The following is a 22,684-nucleotide window of genomic DNA, read 5'->3' as shown; positions in this document are numbered from 1 at the left end:
CTACTGGAAACGTTCTTTGCATTAGCTGTGTTCAGACCAATGTGAAATGTCCAGTGCTGATGTTTTTCCCTCTTGGGTTTTGGGCATTTGGGGTTGGAATCACTTTGCTTTATTAGTTAAAATTCAACATGCAATCCTGTCTAGCTGTAGCTAGGTAGTAAATAGCGTACTAGTTAAAAACAGAAGTACCCCCCTTCAGGATGAAATTTACTTTGTGGTCCTTTGTAGCTCAGTTGGTAGAGAGAGCATGGTGCTTGTAATGCTAGGGTAGTGGGTTCGATTCCCGGGACCACCCATACTTAAAATGTATGACTGTAAGTCGCTTTGGATAAATGCGTCTGCTAAATGGCAAATATTATATTATTATTACCTTGCTAACAGGATCTGTAGGAATGCACTAGACATGTGGCTCAGTTGGTAGAGCATGGCGCTTGCAACGCCAGGGTTGTGGGTTTGATTCCCACGGGGGACCAGTACGAAAATGTATGCACTCACTAACTGTAAGTCGCTCTGGATAAGAGCATCTGCTAAATAACTAAAATGTAAAGAACATGGCTCACATCGACACCATCATCCCAGAAACCCTAGACCTACTCCAATTTGCATACCGCCCCAACAGATCCACCATTTCTCAAATGGTCCCTTGTTTGATACCCCTTCTGTTGAACTGTTTGCCAACATTTGACAGAACCCCTGCATCTATATCCATTATCCCCCCCCCTCCCCTCATGTCACACATGATAATGCCATGTATGGATGTATGCCTGTCTTTTTTGGTTTTGTAATTTGCACCTTGTGGAGACTGTCCAGTTGTATTATTTCAGTGTTGGCACTTTTGTAGGCGTTTCTTCAGGATTCAACAAAGAGAGATGGTACTTGAGGCCATAGTTTTTTTCTGTTGTCATATCTTACATGATTACTAGTGTACCTTTTTTAAGTATGGCAATAAAGCAGTGGGGTTGTCAGGACACATTTCTCAGCACAGGTATATTCTATGGAACAATAATATTTTTATAACTCAAAAGAGTATAGAATAAATAAATAAAACATTGTCCTCTTTATTAATGATCATAACATTGACATTTCATTTTCTGTAACATTGCTGACAGTTTATAGTCCTGTATATAATCCTTGCTTATGTCCAAGGTATTGGAGTCCTTGTAAGCTTTCAAGTGATTAAAATCTAATGCTAATTTTAAATGGATATTTCTTTGTGTGGAGCAATATTGTTTTACCAGCATTACATAGCTTAAACAATGCAATACCACAGTGCAGCTTTTTAAGTCAATTCACAAAGTTGTCAGATTTTTTTTTTTTTTTAAACCATTAATGAAAGAAACAGTACATTAGGATGCTGGCTGTTTGGTTAGTACTGTGTGCATTCAGTTCTGTTCTCATGTGGTTACATCCTTGACAGGGCGAGGGGCAAAAAGGACCTGAAGTTAGATTAGTCATGAAAGCATGCCTTTGTGACTTGCAGAGGCAGGCAATTAGGGCCGGATTCCGACAGGAAATAATGCCTTTCCTACACACTTCTCAGTAGTTGGTATTCCGAGTTACCTTTATGAAGGTGCGAAACGGGCTTTGCAGGCGTGGTTCCCTTGCGCGCGCTAAATAAATGTAATTAAACCGCTGAAAACCCTCCCACTTCCTTGCCAACAGACTTTATCGTGGAGTTGTTATTCAATAGGGTTTTCAGTACATTCATCTTAAACACGGTTGACCTTTTTAATTAGAATTTTGTCGACAGACTAGAATACATCGAGAGAATGCGTTCAGAAAATAGGGATAAATTAAAGAAAGCCATCTAAATATATGCATATTTGTCTCCATTTCAATACCAACTGGTAGATTTTTTAAATGGATTTTATAGATTATTTAGGCAAATTTTAGGGTTAGGAAAGTATGAATGAATCACAAATGGGTTTGGAGAGCCTTTACGCACTAAATATATTGGGGGGAGAGGGGGGGAGTGTCCAATAGGGGTGCCCTAATTCTCACTAATCACGCTCCAGGTTTAACCGTTTGGTCTGAGTTCCATAGTGATTAGATGGTAGATTTATAGGACATGCCCCGAATGTATTGCACCTCATTAGCCTAATATGATCCAACAAACACTAACGACCCTCAGGAACAATTTTACACGGATGTGACAGAGGAAAGGTCAACGGAATGGAATGCAATGATGCTAAATACAAGCTACAAATTGAAGAAAACTTAACACTAAAGTGACAGTTATAAATGCGGCTAATATTTATCATGATACACATTGTAAAATAAAACGTAGAAAAGTCCGGGCATTGGCTATAATTAAAACGTTCTAAAGCGCATACATCAACTCGGCAGGTTCAGACCTACAGAACCCTTTAGTTTGGGTGTCAAAATGTCATCCACGCAAATTGAGGGCACAGCTATTTATAGCCTATTTCACTGGAAATGAGGTCCCAATACATGTCATATTGATATGATTTTCAGTTTGCTTCCATATGACCGGTTTCACTTTAATCTCGAGGGATCATAAGGAAAAATTATCTAAAACAATTGCTATGTGTATTTATAATCCCCTTCTCCAAACGGATTACTCATTTACAAACGCTCTTACCCGTTTATAAATTACAGTGCATGGAGAATGCTGTTATTTCTATTGGGGGGAAAATAAATCTTTTCCCACTTGGAACTGGCAGGTTACCTAGACCGTAGTCATGGTTTCCTCGCGTAAAGGTGGTGGAATTATTCAATTTGCATGCACTTTTCTCTCTACGCGTATTCTGACCTTGATTTAAGCATGAGAATAGCATGCTATTCACCCGCTATTTTTTTTTCGGGGCGGAGATCTAAGAGCTAAAGGTGTGGCGGAGGTGTCTCTACAGATACGCTGTATTCTGACTTTGACTTAGTTTTATTTATACATCCAAAAACAAAAGATCACATTTCATCACACTATATACACATATTACATAGTGTTTATACACATATTACATCATTTGTACACAAGAAAAATATACATACAAATGTAAACCTTTTGTATACAAAAAAATACCTTAGACAAATGAACAAGGACCGATAACAAAAGGTGGCTATATTATTATTAGCTCATCCTATCATCTTTAAAAACAGTAATACAGTACATTCAGTGAGTATAGGAATTTGTCAGCCATCTCTCAGATTTTAAGCAGTTACAAGTGCCTACAGAGCCCTGCTGAGTTTGTTCTATGTGGTTGGTGAGGAGTCTAACTGCAATGAATCTAATATCATGCTTTGTGAATACAGCAGTAATGCCTTGTTTGCGCAAATTCAAGAAAACATTCCAGCCCACCTAATTCCTAGGGGCTGTACATCTAGGAACAATGCTGTGGTCAAGCAAAAAAATTAAACTTGAAGCATCTGCTCTGGTAATGTCTGTCTCTTTGAAATAACTAGGCCTTCTCACAGTTGGAAGTGGGGCCTGCTCAGGTCTAAGCAGTGCGTGTGTCGTTTATGACAATTGTTAGTTTTCCGTATCATGACAAACGGCAAGATGCCTACTGGGAGCATCTGGCCTCCCACAGTGCTGTTTAGAGCAGGTCAGCTGTGTGTTCCAAATCCAAAATGATTACAGGTGCTGTTATGTACAGTATATCCCTAGTACTTGCAAAGGAGAGAAAAAAAAGGTTATGCTATGGTTGGATTTACTGCTACCAAGAGCGATCCAGTAATCACAATGAGGGAGAAATGTTGTGGCTTTGCACTCAGCGGTAATGTTGTCTCTCCATGCAATCCTTTCATCAGCAACTGCTTGCCGGAGTTTAATAGCTATCAAAAATACTGTCTTACATTAGACATTTTGCCAGTTTGGTTAGCTAAATGACAATGTACACAAATATCGACCATTTCACTTTGAAGAGAAATTACGAGTTTTGATAGCCATTAAAACAAGGTGTTCCACAAAAGTGTCCATCAAGCACATCGCAAATGACAAGATTATTTTTTATTTTACTTCATTTTTCAATCCATTGCCACTCATTAACTCACCAATTAAACCCAATGTAGATCTCTACCCTATAAATATATCTAATACTTAACATTATGAGTATCTTTCAGTTTCTAAAAAGTTAAATCTACAGAGCTCATGGTTTACTGCTGTAGAGTTTAGAACCAGACAGGGCAGAGTTGTCCAGTAGATTCCATCCTCATTCCCTAACAGTTAACATTGAGACCCATGCTTCATTAACCTTAACGCACCTGAGAATAGTTTTTTTTGTACAACAGACAGTGCTATCTATACCTCAGAAATACTCATTGCACCAGTTTACACCAATGGTGTCACACTACCACACAAACAGATAAGATGCTAAAAGAAGGGGCCATCATTTCACGTCCATATTCCCCATCCACCGTATCCATATACACTGCTAGACTAGTGAAAGATGACTTTCTGGTCCTCTACTGGGGAGTTACACTGAGTATACAAAACATTAAGAACACCTGCTCTTTCCATGACAGACTAACCAGGTGAAAGCTATGATCCCTTATTGATGTCACTTGTTATATCCACTTCAATCCCTGTAGATGAAGGGGCGGAGACAGGTTAAAGGATTTTTAAGCCTTAAAACAATTGAGATATTGAATGGCACACATACACAATCCGAGGGTGAATGGGCAAGACAAAATATTTAAGTGCCTTTGAACAGGGTATGGTAGTAGGTGCCAGGCACACCGGTTTGTGTCAAGAACTGCAACGCTGATGGGTTCATGCTCAACAGTTTCCTGTGTATCAAGAATGGTCCACCACCCAAAGGACAGCCAACCAACTTGACAACTGTGGGAAGCATTGGAGTCAACATGGGCCAGCGTCCCTGTGTAACGCTTTCGACTCCTTGTAGAGTCCATGCCCCGACGAGTTGAGGCCGTTCTGAGGGTAAAGGAGGGGTGCAACTCAATATTAGGAAGGTGTTCCTAATGTTTGGTGTACTCAGTGGTTCTGATATCAAAATAACCCCCCCCCCCACTTTTAAAAGGCCATTATATAGCGAGACCAGAGAACACCATGGAGAGTTGTGGACACCCGATCCCCTGGATTCGGCCATAACCCTTGCAATAACTACTCAGTATGACCCAAGAGAAGCTTCCTGTTCGATGGTCAGTTACAGTCTAGATCTCTACTCAGACAGTTCAGACTTGATTTAGAACAAACGGTTTTATGTCACAGAGTTATACAGGCCCAAACATATCCAATCCACATAGTGAAGATACATAAAGTGGAGACCAATACAATACTGTGACGAGAGTGTGTGTCAATCTGTTTATTGCTTAAAGTAACACAATTTACCTTCAAGTGGCTAATAAGCCACCCATAAAGAGTCCCACAATGGTGAGGTCAAAATATCTTTTACGTTTCTGAGTAACCCGACAATAGAGCAAATATATACAATATAAAAAAAACGCTGTTTAAAAGTAGTTTGGCCAAATTCTCTGTTAAGTTGTGGAGGACAGGACTGTACTTCATGATAAGATTTGACAGAGCAATTTCCTCTGCTTCATAATGGGTCACGCATACAAGGACCTACCCTAGAATCTCTTTAAAAGGTGAATGGAACAGTGAATGAGGAACAGATGAACCTATGCAATGACCATATCAAGGCAGGATATACCACTCTACGTATTTATTTGGACAGTGAAGCTAAAAGGTTTACTTTGGCTCTATACTGCAGCATTTTGGATTTGAGATCAACTGTTTCATATGAGGCAACAGAATGTCACCTTTTATTTGAGGATATTTTCATACACATCCGTATTACCGTTTAGAAATGTAAACACTTCATGCCCCTCATAAGTATTTGGAAAAATTACCCTGTGTACTAAAAGCAGTCAAAAGGTTTAGTATTTGGTTGCATATTCCTAGCACGCAATGATTACATCAAGCTTGTGACTCCACAAACTTGTTGGATGCATTATAAGTTTGCGTTTCAGATTATTTTGTGCCCCATTAAAATTAATGGTAAATAATGTATTGTGTCATTTTGGAGTCACTTGTATTTTTTATAAAGAATAGAATGTGTTTCTGAACACTTCCACATTAAAGTGGAGGCTACCATGATTACAGATAATCATGAATAATGAGTGAGAAAGTTAAGTCATAAATATCATACCCCCCCAAAAAAATGCTAACCTCCCGTTATTGATAATAGAGAGGGGTGAGCATGCCTTGGGGGTATGACTCATTCAGGATTATCCGTAACCATGGTAGCATCCACATTATTGTAGAAGTGTTTAGAAACATTCTATTGTTTTTTTACAATAAGTGACAATACATTATTTACCTTTAAATTCTATTGGACACAACATAATCTGAAACAACCAAAACAAACTGCAAATGCATCCAACAAGTTTGTAGAGTCACAATCTTGATGCGTGCTAGGAAACTGGGACCAAATACCAAACTTGACTACTTTAATAAACAAGTGAATTTGTCCAAATACTTATGGACACCTTCAAAATGGGGGACTAGATACATAGTGTTTTCGTTTCTAAAAAACGGTAAAACTGATATGTATGAAAATACCCTCAAATAAAATGGTAACATTCTGTACTGTCGCCTCATGAAACATTTGATCTCAAATCCAAAATGCTTGACTATAGAGCCAAATAAAAAAAAATTGCGTCACTGTACAAATACTACGCAGGGGATTGTAGTTGATGGCTGTTAGACACAACTAAACTGGCAATACATTATTTTATTTTTTTACGGACCACTGATTGACGTATTCTCTAGCACTGTTGCCGTCACTATGATATAAATAATCTCTGCTAAGGTCCTTCCTCCAATGTTCCTCTACATCAACCCATGTAGTCCTGGTGTCACTACATCCATCTCATCTTGAACTCTGCATTTTGGGGAAAGGACTCATAAGTAAGCATTTCACTGTTAGTCCTAGTCTACACCTGTTTACAAAGCATGTGACAAATAACATTTGATGTTTCTACCCAGCCACCTCCCTCCAAACACTCTGCCCAGCGTCTCCCCCTGTTGGCGAAACCCTGGAGCTGCGTTTACGTCAAACCACTGGACCCTTTCAGATGGCCAACTGGCTATATCACCGCCAAATCATTACACAGTTAAGGGATATCTGAGGTTGTGCAAATTCAGATAGAATAGGGAACCGTTAGGTCTGTTACCACATTGCACACTTGAAGCAGATGGAAGTAGATGGGAAATGAATGGACACTGGGTGAATGAGTTTTTTTAGTCCACGGTTTGACCTGCAGCCACTGCACGGCCTGCTCTAGTTACTGTGTGGAAAGGGGGGCGTTGCAGCGGTGGCACTAGCTATGGAGAAGCCAGTGGGGGGCGCTGTGGAGCTGTGACTGGGCTGCACGTCCTTGGGGATGCCACTGTGGGAGGCCAGCTGGTGGCCGAAGGCAGCGCTGAACTGAGGAAGCTGCTGCTTGGGCTGGGTGGAGGTCAAGAGGTCGCGTGGTGGCGAGAGGGCGGGGAGCGCAGTCAAGCCCGTCAAGCCGCTCTGGGGCAACGCTGAGAGGGCAGCCACGGGCTGTAGGGTCACAGAGTGGGAGGTGGAGGAGAGGGGAGTGGACAGAGAGGTGGATACGAGGTGGCCCTCTGGTCTGATGAGATTGCCGAACTGTGTGGGGTCAGTGAGGGGCAGGGGGAGGTTGTTCCAGGAGGAGCGCGGGGGGCTTGGTACCTCCAGCAGGAGAGGAGAGTCCGTCTGGAAGGAGGTGGCGTGGGGAGAGGACATGTGGTCGCTGTAGGGGGATGGTACATGCTCGCTGCTGTAATGGATGCCCTGCGGAGGCGAGGTGGGCGCCACTGGCTTGGCCAAGATGTGGGGCGGGTGTGTCCGGGGGACTGGGCGGGTGGAGGAGGTGAGGCTGGGTCCCGAGGGAGGAGTCTGGCCCTGGGCAGGGGGCTGCTGAGGTGACACCGCGGGGGAGAAGTGGCCACCAGCAGAGTGCAGCAGGTTGTCCTCCAGCTCCAGGTTGGGGAAGTTCTCTGCTGGGATGCGGCCGTTGAGCAGGTCCCCCATCCCCCCAGGCTGGACCCCTGGCCCAGGGAACACTGCTGCCATGGCCCGGTGGTCCTGCGCCAGCTCCGTCATGGAGGTCAGGCACACCAGGGAGTCTGGGTAGGAGCCCATCAGCCCAGCCTGCAGTGCTCTCACCAACTCCTCAGCCTCCTCGGTGGTGGGCAGCAGCTCCCCATTCTTACCTGAGGATGTACACAATATCATTTATCTACCAACCATCTCCCTTTCTCAGAGAGCAGGAAGAAATGTGAGCAAATAGTTGAGCCTTCAGTTTATTCAATAACAATATTCAGACAAACCTGTTCAAATAAAACTATTTTTGTAAAGACAATAATAGTAGCTGATGTCACACCTAAGAGCTTATCTAGAAAGTTCAAACTAGAAGTATAAACTAACATTATGAATAGGAGCTAGAGTGGTGAAATCCATAACAACAAATTACCTTCAAACAAGTCAAAGTCCTGAAGGTCATCGGGGAGCCTGGGTAACACGTCGGAGAAATCCTCCTGGTTCAGCTCGAGGTCGTTTGGAATGTCTGACATGTCATTGGTGATGTCATCAGGAAGCTCATCGGTGCTCAGTTCGGGTGTCGAGGGACTCCTGCCACCAAGAAAAAAAACTTCAGCAAATACACAAGGACTGTGCATACACAGCACACACTCCTAGTGTCTGGAACAATGTGTTCATATCAGTGGAGGCTCCTCAGAGGAGGAAGGGGAGGACCATCCTCCTCAGTGAATTTCAGAAAAAGTGAAATGTAAAAAAAAAAGTTATCCTTTTTAGATAAAACTATACTAAATATATTCACGTCACCAAATAATTTATTAAAACACTGTTTTGCAATGAAGGGTTACAGTAGCCTCAACAGCACCCTCTAGGGTAGCACCATGGTGTAGCCGGAGGACAGCTAGTTTCCATCCTCCTCTGGGTACATCGACTTCAATATAAAACCTAGGAGGCTCATGGTTCTCACCCCCTTCCATAGACTTACACAGTAATTATGACAACTTCCGGAGGATGTCCTCCAACCTATCAGAGCTCTTGCAGCATGAACTGGGCGGCAGGTAGCTTAGTGGTTAAGAGCATTGTGCCAGAAACCGAAAGGTCGTTGGTTCTAATCCCCGAGCCGACTAGGTGAAAAATCTGTCGATGTGCCCTTGAGCAAGGCACCTAACCCTAATTGCTCCTGTATGTCGCTCTGGATAAGAGCGTCTGCTAAATGACTAAAACATAAACTGACATGTCCACCCAATCAAAATATCAGAGAATGAATCTAGTAATGAAAGCATAAGCTACAGCTAGCTAGCACTGCAATGCATAAAATGTGGTGAGTAGTTGATTCATTTTTTTTTTTTTCAGTCCCTTGTAGCTCAGTTGGTAGAGCATGGCGCTTGCAACGCCAGGGTTGTGGGTTCGTTTCCCACAGGGGGCCAGTATGAAAATGTATGCACTCACTAACTGTAAGTCGCTCTGGATAAGAGCGTCTGCTAAATTACTAAAATGTAAATGTAAAGAGAGAGAAAGACAATAGTTGAACAGTTTTGAACAAATACATTTCTTTAAAAAATGAAGGAGAAGCAAGAGAGAGAGCTATATTTCGTTATATTTTTTTCACTTTCACAGCTAGCTTGTTTAGCCAACTCAAACACCCAGCTCAGCTGGTAGAGCACGGCGCTTGTAACGCCAGGGTAGTGGGTTCAATCCCCGGGACCACCCATACACACAAAAAAAAAAATGTATGCACGCATGACTGTAAGTCGCTTTGGATAAAAGCGTCTGCTAAATGGCATATTATTATTATTATTATTATTATTAATAAACAGAGAGGGATGCTATGTTAGCTAGCTGGCTAAGGCTATCCAACACTGGAACTCTTCCAAGTCAAGGTAAGACTGGTTTTATTAATTTATTGCCACCGGGGCCTGCCGGTGTAATTGCTAAACTGCTTGCTGTACACTGTACTGCATGATTGTAGCGGGTTTACTAACACGTTAGTTCTAGTAGCTATGTTAATGCGCCGGAGGAGATGGCTGCCGTTTTACGGGCTCCTAACCAATTGTGCTATTTTGTGTGTTTTTTCACGTTATTTGTAACTTATTTTGTAACTAATGTTTCTGCCACTGTCTCTTACGACCGAAAATAGCTTCTGGATATCAGAACAGCGATTACTCACCTCGAACTGGACGAAGATCTTTTATTTAACGAGTCAGACGCGAAGGATTTACTCCAGATACCACCACCAGGCCCAAATCCCTGTCATTCGCGTGAAGAGAAGACACAGATACAGGGGACGCAGGTACGGGTGCCTTGTGAGAATTCGTCGGCGAGTGGGTAACCCGCCTCTACCATCCGTCCTATTGGCCAACGTGCACTCATTGGAGAATAAACTGGATGAGCTCCGTTCAAGACTATCCTACCAACGGGACATTAAAAACGGCAATATCTTATGTTTCACAGAGTCTTGGCTGAATGACAACATGGATAATATACAGTTGGCTGGTTTTTCCGTGCATCGGCAAGACAGAACAGCTGCCTCCGGTAAGACAAGGGGTGGCGGTCTGTGTCTATTTGTCAATAACAGCTGGTGGGTGAAATCAAATATTAAGGAAGTCTCTAGGTTTTGCTCGCCTGAGGTAGTGTATCTCATGATAAGCTGTAGACCCCACTATTTACCAAGAGAGTTTATCTATATTTTTCGTAGCTGTCTATTTACCACCACAAACCACTGACTCGCTCAATACGGAAGTGGTCAGATGACGCAGATGCTAAGCTACAGGACTGTTTTGCTAGCACAGACTGGAATATGTTCCGGGACTCATCCGATGGCATTGAGGAGTATACCACATCAGTCACCGGCTTTATCAAGAAGTGCATCAATGACGTTGTCCCCACAGTGACCATACGTACATACCTCAACCAGAAGCCATGGATTACAGGCAACATCCGCACTGAGCTCAAGGGTAGAGCTGCCGCTTTCAAGGAGCGGGACTCTAACCAGGACGCTTATAAGAAATCCCGCTATGACCTAAGACGAACCATCAAACAGGCAAAGCGTAAATACAGGACTAAGATTGAATCCTACTGTGCCGGCTCCGACGCTCGTCGGATGTGGCAGGGCTTGCAAACTATTACGGACCACAAAGGGAAGCCCAGCCGCGAGCTGCCCAGTAACACAAGCCTACCAGATGAGCTAAATGACTTCTATGCGCGCTTCGAGGCAAGCAACACTGAAGCATACATGAGAGCACCAGCTGTTCCGGACGACTGTGTGATCACACTCACCGTAGCCGATGTGATTAAGACCTTTAAACAGGTCAACATTCACAAGGCCGCGGTGCCAGACGGATTACCAGGAAGTGTACTCAGAGCATGCGCTGACCAACTGGCAACTGTCTTCACTGACATTTTCAACATGTCCCTGACTGAGTCTGTAATACCAACATGTTTCAAGCCATCCACCATAGTCCCTGTACCAAAGAACAGGTAACCTGCCTAAATGACTACTGACCCGTAGCACTCACGTCTGTAGCCATGAAGTGCTTTGAAAGGCTGGTCATGGCTCACATCAACACCATCATCCCAGAAACCCTAGACCCATTCCAATTTGCATACCGCCCCAACAGATCCACAAATGACGCAATCTCTATTGCACTCAACACTGCCTTTTCCCACCTGGACAAAAGGAACACCTACGTGAGAATGCTGTTCATTGACTACAGCTCAGCGTTCAACACCATGTTGCCCACAAAACTCATCCCTAAGGACCCTGGGACTAAACACCTCCCTCTGCAACTGGATCCTGGATTTCCTGACGGGCCGCCCCCAGTTGGTAAGGGTAGGCAATAACACATCTGCCACGCTGATCCTCAACACGGGGGCCCCTCAGGGGTACGTGCTTAGTCCCCTCCTGTACTCCCTGTTCACCCATGACTGCATGGCCAAGCACGACTCCAACACCATCATTAAGTTTGCTGACGACACAACGGTGGTAGGCCTGATCACCATCAACGATGAGACAGCCTATAGGGAAGAGGTCAGAGACCTGGCAGTGTGGTGCCAGGATAACAACCTCTCCCTCAACGTGATCAAGACAAAAGGAGATGATCGTGGACTACAGGAAAAGGAGGGCCGAGCACGCCCCCATTCTCATCGACGGGGCTGTAGTAGAGCAGGTTGAGAGCTTCAAGTTCCTTGGTGTCCACATCGCCAACAAACTATCATGGTCCAAACACACCAAGACAGTCGTGAAGAGGGCACAACAACGCCTAAATCCCCCTCAGGAGACTGAAAATATTTGGCATGTGTCCTCAGATCCTCAAAAAGTTCTACAGCTTCTACCCCCAAGCCATAAGACTGCTGAACAGCTAATCAAATGGCTACCCCCCCCCTCCCCCTTTTTTTACGCTGCTGCTACTTGCTGTTTATGATCTATTATCTATGCATAGTCACTGTACATGTACATATTACCTCAATTACCTCTACTAACCTATACCCCCGCACAGTGACTCGGTACCCCCCTGTATATAGCCTCAGTATTGTTATTTTATTGTTGCTCTTTTATTTTTCACTTTAGTTTATTTCGTAAATATTGTCTTAACTCTATTTTCTTAACTGCATTGTTGGTTAAGGGCTTGTAAGTAAGCATTTCACAGTAAATACAATTTGATTTGGACTATGACGTTAGCTAATATGGTGAAAACGATGAAGGCTGTGTGTAGCGGTTAGTGGTTATGATATGAAGGTTTGGCTTGGAAAGTTTTTTTTTCCGCCTGGTCACAGACTGCTGTTGTGTTGTGCACTGAAGTCCACAAGCGAAGGGAAAAGGTGAGAGGAGGAGAGCGTGTTGAAGCGAGAAGGAATTATACAACGATCAAAGGGATCATGCTGTTTGTATGTGGCTGCTGTGAACGTGAACTGTGTTTGCAGGTGATCAGTGGTGTATTCATTCTGCCGATTCTGTTGAAAAACGTTTCGTAAACAGAACGGGGATAAACATACCTGAATTTGTCCAATAGAAACTCTTGTTTACAACTGTTGGACTAATGAATACACCCTAGATCAGTTAGATGCAGGCAGGCATGTGCAAGGCTGTATTGAATGTGTCACTGTCTGTCACCTTGATTACTCAAATTTCTCTCGACCTGTGCACCCACGTTGTAAACTTTCATTCGTAGGCTAGGTTATAGCAAACTCATGATGGGCATAGGGGAAAATTAGAGTATCATGTAGTAGCCTAAACCTATAGATGTTACACGGAGCTGGGTGAATGGAATATGAATGACAGTCATCCAATATCCTGTAATAGAAATAAGGCCATGCTCAATTTTTTTTTTAATTAAAGGGCTCCTCCCTCATCTTATAACGGCACCACTGCCACTGGTTCATAGTAGAGCTGTTAGAAAGAGAAAGACTGTGTCCCAAATGGCACCCTATTCCCTATGTAGTGCACTACCTTATGATCAAAAGTAGTGCACTATATAGGGAATAGGGTGCCATTTCAGACACAGTCAGAGACCTGGTGGTTCTGGGGACAGACCTGATGCTGGCCTGGGTGGGCATGGTCAGGCTGGAGGAGGAAGGCATTCCCAGGTTCCCCTGGGGCAGCGCCGGCGGGATGGGCTTCTGGGGCCGCCACGGCCCTTTCCTCCTCTTCTTCTTGTGTTTCTTGGTGAGCGCAGGCGGTTTGGTCTTCTTACGCGGCTTTCGCTGCTGCTGCTGCTGGTGCTGCACTCTTCGGTTACCGTCTCCACGCAAGAAATTGTCCTATAGGAAAAAAACACATGTCCGTAAGTATTTTATCACAGAGCAGATAATGTGGCACATGTATAACAATGGTACTCCCAATGTACTGACCATCTTTTTGGCATGCTCCTCACAGAGCGGTGTCTGATGCGTGATGTCAAACACAGGAATGGAGCACTGTTGTCCATCGGCAAATTTGGCTGTGCAACTGGAGAAGAGCTGCTGGGAGCGATTCAACAGAATGTCTGCAGAGAAACTGTGAAGGAAGCACTCCAATGGAAAAGAGGACAACTGTCATGTCTCAAAAACAGGATCCATACTTTGAGTCTTAAGTTCTATTACGACTAGTTGTAAAGCAATATTCCCCAATAAATGACAGTTTGGTCCCAACAGTCCAGTGTGCCATGTAAGAGGTGGGTGAAAAGGATACGCTGGAAGCAGTGTTGGGTGAAGGGTAGAGCTCGGCTGCTACAGGCCTGGCCCTTGGTGCTTCCAGTGCAGATTCCCGTCTCCGTGTGCTGCTGCCCCGGCGCACTGAGGAGAGAGACAGATAGACCCACGCTCAGGACACAACCATATCAACACTCCCTCAGCTCTTCACAACACAACTATCATTACTGACCACATGACCAGTGTGAGAGGGCTGGCCGATGCCCTTCACATAGAAAAGGGTTTTACTAAAAGAACTGCAACAGTTTCTTCCAAATTTGGAGTATTTTCAATAAATATATACATTACAAAAAAAGGCTTCAAAATGGCAAAGAGATAAAATGGTAAAAACAAGGACTAAAAGATTAAGACCAATTATCAAATAATAATCTTCGCTGGTCTGTCCCTGCTTAATGCTCTTCCCTACTGGCACTCTCCCACAAACAGCTGTCGCTCATCATCTCACTTAGTGGGAGGGGCCTACAATTACCTCTTTAGCCAATAACAAATTCAGACACACTCAATTACTAAACACTTTTAAATGGTTCAGGTGAAACGAGATCTCTACTATGGCATGATATGAATAATGTAAGTTAAGCAGGAACCTGCAATTACAATACACATAGAAATAAACACTCACAGATACAATTTAAATAAGGGGCCATGTTCAAATGAGGATGTATTCGCATCACAACATGGAAAAACGTTACCTAAAGACTTTGGTATCCAGAACCCGGGGAAAACGCATGACACTAGTTATTCATGAATAAGTCATTCATTTTGACATTTTCCCATTGATATGGTATTGGAGGAGATTGACCAGGTTAGTCAGGCTCAATTGCATAAATGGGAGTGTTGTGCACAGTGTTGAGTGTTTACTTTACCTTGAGTTCTGGGAGACCTTGCGCAGCTTCTGAATCAACTGGCCAGCACAGTCGGGGTCTTTACTGGCGGCGTGCAGCAGGGCTTTGCGGAAGGCATAGTGGTATCTCTTCTGGCGCGTAGTAGCCCTCTCCTGCCTGCACAGGTGCTTGTATTTCTCCTGGAGGTATGAGCACAGGCGAGCCAGCCGCGTTCTCCGCGAGCTGCAAGCATCTTCATCTGAGCTGCAATAGAAAAATAAACAAGTCAAAAACAAATAATGTCTGATTTCATGATAGCCTAACTACGTGAGTAAGGAACTTACACGTCCTGCAGGTGTCCTTCCTGTAGTCTCCAGGCGTTGTGATAGGGTGGAACTCTCTCTGCCTCCACGTCATCATCCTCTGAACTGTCTTCAGACCAGTCCAACCCTGAAAAGAAGATAACCTGTCAGTACAGCTGGTCTCAGCAGTATCTTTATTGACCTTACACAGACCCAATACAAGCCCACGTTCAACTAATAAGCCAAATACAGTATGTCATGTGAATAGGGAGGAGAGGTACCTAGATGATGGAACAGGTCTCCGTGCTCCTGATGTCTTTGGGCGCAGAGCTGCACCAGATGCTGTAACCTGGCCAGGCAGGCAGGGGGAGGTGAGAAGGCAGCCGGGCGCATGGCCACCAAATGCCGCTGAGCGCTGTCCCAGCTACTGCATGGCATGGGCGTGGCTTTCCTGCTGAGAGGGGGACAGGAGGACTGCGGCGGACTGGGAGCTGTGTTGGGGGGCAGCCCGACAGGCAGAAAGGCGGGAGTCTGAGGTGGAGCTGGCTTGCATAATAAACCCTGCTGCTGTCCTGGGAGGACAAACGAAGGCATGGTGGATTGCTGGAGGGGCTGGAGGAGTCCTGTCTGCTGCTGACGGGGAAGATGAGGATGGAGGGGCGAAGAGCGGTGCACGCAGGTGAGAGGAGAGGGGCTAAAGTGCTCTGGAGGTGGTTGGAGGAGGGCATTGTCGTGATGGCGGAGCTGGAGTTTCTGGCTGAGCAACAGTCGACTGTGTAGTTTCTTCCTGACGGTGGAGCCCTTCCGAGGAGGGCCCTCTTCCCCGTCAGTGTCCTCGTAGAAGGCAAAAGGGTCCAGGAGCTCCCCATCTGGAGGGGATAGCAGACGGGTGCAGGGTGGAAAGGGTGGCAGCTCATCCAGGCCATTGGAGGCCTTCAGAGCCAGCGAGGGCACAGTTATGTTAAGAGCCACTGACTCCAGGTGAGGTCGTGAGCGCATCTCCTCCAATGCATCGTGCTTCTTCTTCCGCTCCTTCTTGGGGATAAACCCAAGAACTTGGAGGTGGCTGTTACAGTATCTGTGGAACAAACACATCTTTAACATGCTGTTCACAACTATAACAGATAAATCAATCACAAAGACCTGACGTCTTCTGTGCCGAGGACAGCCTCTATTGGAACGCCACACCCACCTGCGGTCCTCAGACTTGGGGATGGGGTTGGTGCATCGTTGGCTGTTGTACTTGGCCACATATTCACATTGCTTGAAGGGGGCGGTCTTATCCTCCAGGACATGACGGATACAGAAGGCATAGCCATTGAGTCTGCGCTGCTTGCAGAGCTTTGGGCTGTATGAGCACAATGGCTTATTGTCCACCTCCGAGAAGTGGATGTGTTTGCCCTCATACATCACGTGACTCTGGTCCTTGAGAACATCAGCTGATGGGAGAGGGGAAACGCATTAGTCTTACATTATGCACAGTAATCACTGAGACTGCCCTGAATATGCAAACAAGACAAACACAAACAGACCGAGGGTACAGAAATAAACATTTACACCTCCCCTGACTCTATAGTTTGACTGTTGCTAGCAAGAACATTATAATAAATAATATGCCATTTAGCAGACGCTTTAATCCAAAGCGATTTACAGTCATGCGTGCATACATTTTTACGTATGGGTGGTCCCGGGGATCGAACCCACCACCCTGGCGTTACAAGCGCCATGCTCTACCAATTGAGCTACAGAGGACCACCATTAACATGCACAATTCAGGCAACTAATTAAGAATTTGTTCATGTGGTACAGAACATTGTCTACTAGTGTAAAAAAAAAAAAAAAAATGCAAACACACTAAAATTTTAGGAAGATGTTATAAGAAATCAACGGTGAGATTGTAAATGTTAAGATACACCTCTGTGGCATATGACTTAATCTTAATTTGTTTTTGAACCAATGATGTCAGGGAAATTGTTGGCTTAGCACAGCCAGGGTTAGAATTTAGACTGTATGCTTTCCCATACATGTGGCTACTGTCAATTCATGGGCACGTGATGCAGCGTCAGATTTAAGGTTTCTGTTACATGCAAATGCAGGATATGGACACTGACTGTACTGTCACAATGTCATTTGCTCGACAGAAACGTCACCAGTTACTCCAAACTGAGGGTAATATAGTACAGTGTGTCCACATAACATTGAATTAAATGTGTCAATCGTAAAAACATAGCTATTAGCTAACTATCTAGCTAACGTTTTGATTACTCCTGGAGGAATTGCATAGCTAACAGTAACTACATGCATGCAAATGTGCACACTTGAGCAAATTGAAATAAACAAGCTTAGATTGGGAGTTAGCTGCGCAAATTAGCTAATTCTTTGCTAAACAGCGCAACAAATACTAGCTACACAGATATGCAAAGCTCATTGTTCTAACTAGGTACCTACTAGCTATCAAAACAAATAGCTAGCTAACGTTTGTCTATTTTCCTACTTGCTACCTAACGTTATCTCGCGTAGCTAGTAACCTAGTTAGGTAAAGTTAACAAACCGAGCAAGTTAACGATAGCTACCTAGATTTGTAGGGGTAGTTAACTTGCTAACTAACTAGCTACATTCTGGCAAATTTGCAATCATCCGAAAACAGAGTATAGGCATTGGACAACTACAAATGTATACGTTAACCAAATATCTACATTAACTTCATACAATAAAACGACCTTAGAAAATTACCATTGTAGCCTGCTACTGTCTAGTGATAGGTAGCTAACACATTAGCTAACTACGCTAAAAACACAAGTAGCAGTAGCCAGGAAACGGAAACATCAATACACAGAAGATTTCTATGAAATATGATGGTCAATTTACAATACACTGAAATGTATTTGGAAATAGTTTAAAATATAAAAAGTACTTCAGATTAGGATTTCACGACAATCAAACAAAGCCTAATTTGTGGCCAATAGCAAACAAAGGCTAGGGGAGGCACAGAGGCCCGTTCAAAAAGGCCTTAAAACTAAATATTGGCCGCAAGTCATCTAGTTATTTTCTGTTTAAGAAAATTAATACATTTAGGTGAATAACGAAAAGTTGTAAATATCTGTATATTATAAAACAACTCCTTAACTATCATAATCATATGTTGTGTGATACAGATAACAATCAAAAGTTAAACATTTAACATGAAACGATAAGGCCCATCAGACCTAGTAACCCTAGGGCCTCGAGTAGCACAGTCGTCCGACTAGTCCTGCGCCATAAGCGGCCTCTCCAAAAATCGAAGTCGAGGCTGTGAAGTGGCTTCACTTACCTTCAATTGGTATAGGCTGTGTAAGGTATTCGCTCCTGATATAGTAGAAGTGCCTATTACAACCAGCTCGCCTATTTGTGCATCGATATTCGATATTTTAGGAAACTAATAATGCTCCTATCCGAATATAATATCATTGAAAATACTGATGCATGTAAATGTAGATTATCCACAGCAAACATTAGCAGTTGGGAGCTGCTGAGGATTTTAGATCAGTCCACAGCAGACTCCACACAGCACCACTACAGGCACTGCGGGGACATGACAACAGTCCACTGTACAACAACAACCTCTACACCATATTGGAAATTCAACTTTGTATAAACCACAGCAGTGAAGAAATGCAATGTTATGCCTTCTCGAGTGCATGCATGGCAATGCTGATTGAAAGGTAGAGTAGCTATAGTTATGTACTTTTAAATAAGTGACATTTCACTACTTAAATCAACCTGGTTTAGAAACTCTGTGTTATAACACATGTCAAATTCCTTTCTGGCAACGGCGGATGTCACATTCTTTTACTCTGGCTGCAACATTGTTGCCCAATGCTGATGCTGATGCAGCACGTCCCCATCACCTACTAACCGCTTGGAACTGTAAACCGTTAACTGAACACAGTTTAAGGCCCTATACTCCACATTTGTCTTCTTCTTTCCCTAAGGAAAATATTTTAAAGTTTTTTTGAAACACTTTCTTACCTTATTGATTTGCAAGGCACTTGTGACCAGCTCAATTTGACCATAATACATGCGTTTGTGATTATAAACAAGTATTTAATGAAGGTATTACAATTTAGTAAATTTTATCTATTTCAACAGTGTAATACAAATATTTGTGATCACTGATATAAACTGTGCTATAATAATATAGTGGCACATAAGATATTCCACTGTGATAGAGCCATTGGTCAGCACAATCTATCTCCAAAGATTAAGAACATGTTGTGCTTTACCATTGATTATTACTGAAGAAAAATATATTAATTAAATATGTTCTTGTATACATTATCTAGAAAGCAGCGTATTCTCAATAGTCATTGGGGAAAATACAATCTTTACACAATTCACAGCTGTAATATACATACAGGAAATAAACTATTTATGCTGGTGTCAGCTGGAAGACTGAACGGTGCTTGTAAGGCATTTGGTCATTAAAGGGTATCAGGAAGTTGTGTGTATTACATTTTACATTTTTAGTCATTTAGCAGACACTCTTATCCAGAGCAACTTACAGTTAGTGAGTGCATACATTATTTTTTTTGTATTTTTCAAACCCACAACCCTGGCGTTGCAAACACCATGCTCTACCAACTGAGCTACATCCCTGCTGGCCATTCCCTCCCCTACCCTGGACGACGCTGGGCCAATTGTGCGCCGCCCCATGGGTCTCCCGGTCGCGGCCGGCTACGACAGAGCCTGGTTTTAAACCAGGATCTCTAGTGGCACAGCTAGCACTGCGATGCAGTGCCTTAGACCACTGCGCCACTCGGGAGGTATGCTGCAGTGGTTCTCAAACCTCTCCTCAGGGACCCAGACGTTTCACAATTTTGTTGTAGCTCTGAACTAGCTCACCTGATTCAACTAGTCAAGGGCTTGATGATTAGTTGACGAGTTAAAATCAGGTGTGCCAGCTCTGGAATACATCAAATGGATGGAACGGCTGGGGGTCCCGAGGATAGGTTTGAGAACCGCTGCCGTATAGGGTAAGACGTTGTGCATATAGAGTGAGAGATGAATATGCATCTATAACAATGACTTTACTGCATAATAAGTATGTGTCTACGGATGTTTAACAGCTGTTTTTATAAATGAGGATTGGATAGGTACTGTATCTATCGCATTTACTTTACTGAATACATTAAAATAACTGTCCAGTGAAATTCTCACTTTTAAAAGTTCATAGTTTGTTAACGCATACCCAAATAATGTTGTTGACTCATATTTGTGACCAAAGCATAAATTGGAGAAAAATAAACACTTAAAAACCCCCACCTCAAACTTATATCTCAAACCGACCGTTTCAAAAATGCTTGCTATTTCCTGATAGAGGATGATGTTATCCTCCTGAGGAGGATGAGCTGGCCAATCAGTGGTCTACTCAAATGAATATTTTTATGACCAGTATACGCCAAGACCATTCTGTTGTTGGGGTATGCCCACACCATTCCAACACAGAAACACTGCTATTTAACATACTTAATAAAAACATTTTTCACTCATATGGTAATTATCAGTCATATTTCACAGAAATCTGGAAACAAGGCCTCCCCATGGCATCATAGTGCACCAGGTTGGGTGAAACCTCCGCCAATCTGTCACGCACCTCATCCATGGTGTCGTAGGGCAGTGTCACTCCAGCAAACTTTAGGGTAACTCCCCCCCAACAACAACAACATTAACTCATGAAATTACTACTGAACACATTCACTGATTAGTGTGGTGAGACATTAGTTTACCTCAGATATAATAATAAATAATAATATGCCATTTAGCAGACGCTTTTATCCAAAGCGACTTACAGTCATGCGTGCATACATTTTTGTGTATGGGTGGTCCCGGGGATCGAACCCACTACCCTTGGCGTTACAAGCACCGTGCTCTACCAGATGAGCTACAGAGGACCACATATGGCCTGTATGATCTTCCAGTCCTGCCTGGCCATGCCTGGAGCAGTCACAGCCAGCCTGGTCTGCTGGGCGCGGCCCTCATCATAGGTGCTACATTTCTCTGTGTGTTCTACTCCAGGGAGAATGTCAGCCATCGTCGCCCCAGCATCTCCATGGTGCCCTGTGTAGAGTTATGAAACTAAAACTACATTCAATCTGACACAAGACTCACTTAAAGATCATGGATATTATTCTGTGCTGCACACCAGAGAATGGTTTTATGTATCTGTTGTGGAAGAGCGTTGCTGACCCTGATAAATGATTAGGCTGTCCTTTTGGCAGGTCTCGGCGGGCCCCATCCTCTCGCTGCAAGGAACCACTGCCCAGCACTACTACAGGATGCTTTGCCCTGCTAAGAACCTAGGAACAAGATTTTTAATCATTGCTGACATAGTGAATTCTCTATGACTACACTTAGTAACCAACCATCAGAGATGTGTAAATAATACATGATTACCTTAGAGAAGGGGTGGGTCCCAGCAACTACTTCCTGCAGGACCTTAGCAGACTCCCCCCAGATGATTGTATGTGTAGGTCAACTCCACCTGCAGCTCGTTGTGAAGCCAACTACCAGGGGTACATGAAGCATCCATAAAATACCACCAGTCATCTTAATGGTGGTAACACGTGTCAGATTGATAGTTTCCACTTAAAGAGAGAGCGTAAATCAGGAGCTGGAAGCAGCACACGGCTATGACAGTTATTTACATGCAAATTGAGATGTCAGTGATTCTTGACAGCACTTAAATCCCATCCCATCCCAGCCCCTGACCTCCCAGCTATACCTCTTCCTGATGCGTGCGTTGAAAAGTGGTGCCTCATAGTGTGGGTTGCTGCCAACTAGGAGCAGCAAATCAGCCTTTTCAATGGCAGCAATGCGGGAATTCAGTAGATAGTTTGAGCGCAGGTCAGATCTATAGGAAATAGAACCCAAATCAGGAATGTTCCACTGTTCCCCTCAGGCTCCGCCAGTGTTTCCCCTATATTCATTTAGCAGCGGCGGGCTGTTCTCTCTTTGTTTAAACATCCTTCACATTGGGCCGATTGAGGCGCTACCGCTTCAACCCGTCATCCGCAGGCCTACCATCTGGGGAGAGAATGAGTTCAGTGTGAATTTCAGACCGATAAAGGTCAGTGAAGACCGTATGGGCGTGATATGAGCTGGTCCTCAGCTTACCCGGTCTAAATCTGAGATCCACTCCTCATTGATGACCTTGTGGAGATGGGGCAGAATCCTCATGACCTCACCACGCCCCGGGTGCTCACCACGATGTTGCTGCCCACAGCATTCAGCACGTCAATAGATTCTGTCTTCCTGTGAGGAGAGAAAGGTTAGTTGGTAACCACCGAGGTCTATATACTACTACTTG

General features: G+C 43.8%; 1 protein-coding gene and 1 long non-coding RNA gene across 2 annotated transcripts; both read right to left on the bottom strand.

Annotated features, from left to right (window-relative positions):
* Positions 1 to 2,918: 2,918 nt before the first annotated feature.
* Positions 2,919 to 18,869, bottom strand: LOC311124431 (INO80 complex subunit D-like). Its single transcript, XM_084198580.1, has 10 exons — positions 18,650 to 18,869; positions 16,532 to 16,778; positions 15,621 to 16,417; positions 15,382 to 15,487; positions 15,080 to 15,301; positions 14,197 to 14,300; positions 13,878 to 14,011; positions 13,561 to 13,787; positions 8,467 to 8,624; positions 2,919 to 8,206 (listed from the first exon to the last, which is right to left on the bottom strand). The coding sequence occupies exons 2-10, from the start codon at positions 16,747 to 16,749 to the stop codon at positions 7,263 to 7,265; spliced, it is 2,910 nt and encodes a 969-aa protein (XP_084054706.1). The 5' UTR covers positions 16,750 to 16,778; positions 18,650 to 18,869; the 3' UTR covers positions 2,919 to 7,262.
* Positions 18,870 to 19,685: 816 nt separating this feature from the next.
* Positions 19,686 to 22,644, bottom strand: LOC311124429. The gene is made up of 4 exons (XR_014612752.1): positions 22,492 to 22,644; positions 22,100 to 22,401; positions 21,772 to 21,881; positions 19,686 to 21,674 (listed from the first exon to the last, which is right to left on the bottom strand). It is a non-coding gene; the product is annotated as an uncharacterized lncRNA (long non-coding RNA).
* Positions 22,645 to 22,684: the final 40 nt, after the last annotated feature.

The sequence above is a fragment of the Coregonus lavaretus genome (assembly GCF_964263955.1).
Source record: "Coregonus lavaretus genome assembly, contig: HAP1_SCAFFOLD_285, whole genome shotgun sequence".
In the NCBI taxonomy this organism is placed as follows: domain Eukaryota; kingdom Metazoa; phylum Chordata; class Actinopteri; order Salmoniformes; family Salmonidae; genus Coregonus; species Coregonus lavaretus.
This window is presented reverse-complemented; position numbering and strand designations above follow the sequence as displayed.

Bases quoted from the DNA above. Each gene is read 5' to 3' on its own strand.
- LOC311124431 (XM_084198580.1), bottom strand. From the start codon at position 16,749: ATGTATGAGGGCAAACACATCCACTTCTCGGAGGTGGACAATAAGCCA. The intron at 14,012-14,196 runs GTATCCTTTTCA...GTTTCTCTGCAG, and splicing joins CACCCAACACTGCTTCCAGC to ACATTCTGTTGAATCGCTCC. The intron at 13,788-13,877 runs GTCAGTACATTG...TTTTTCCTATAG, and splicing joins AGGAGCATGCCAAAAAGATG to GACAATTTCTTGCGTGGAGA.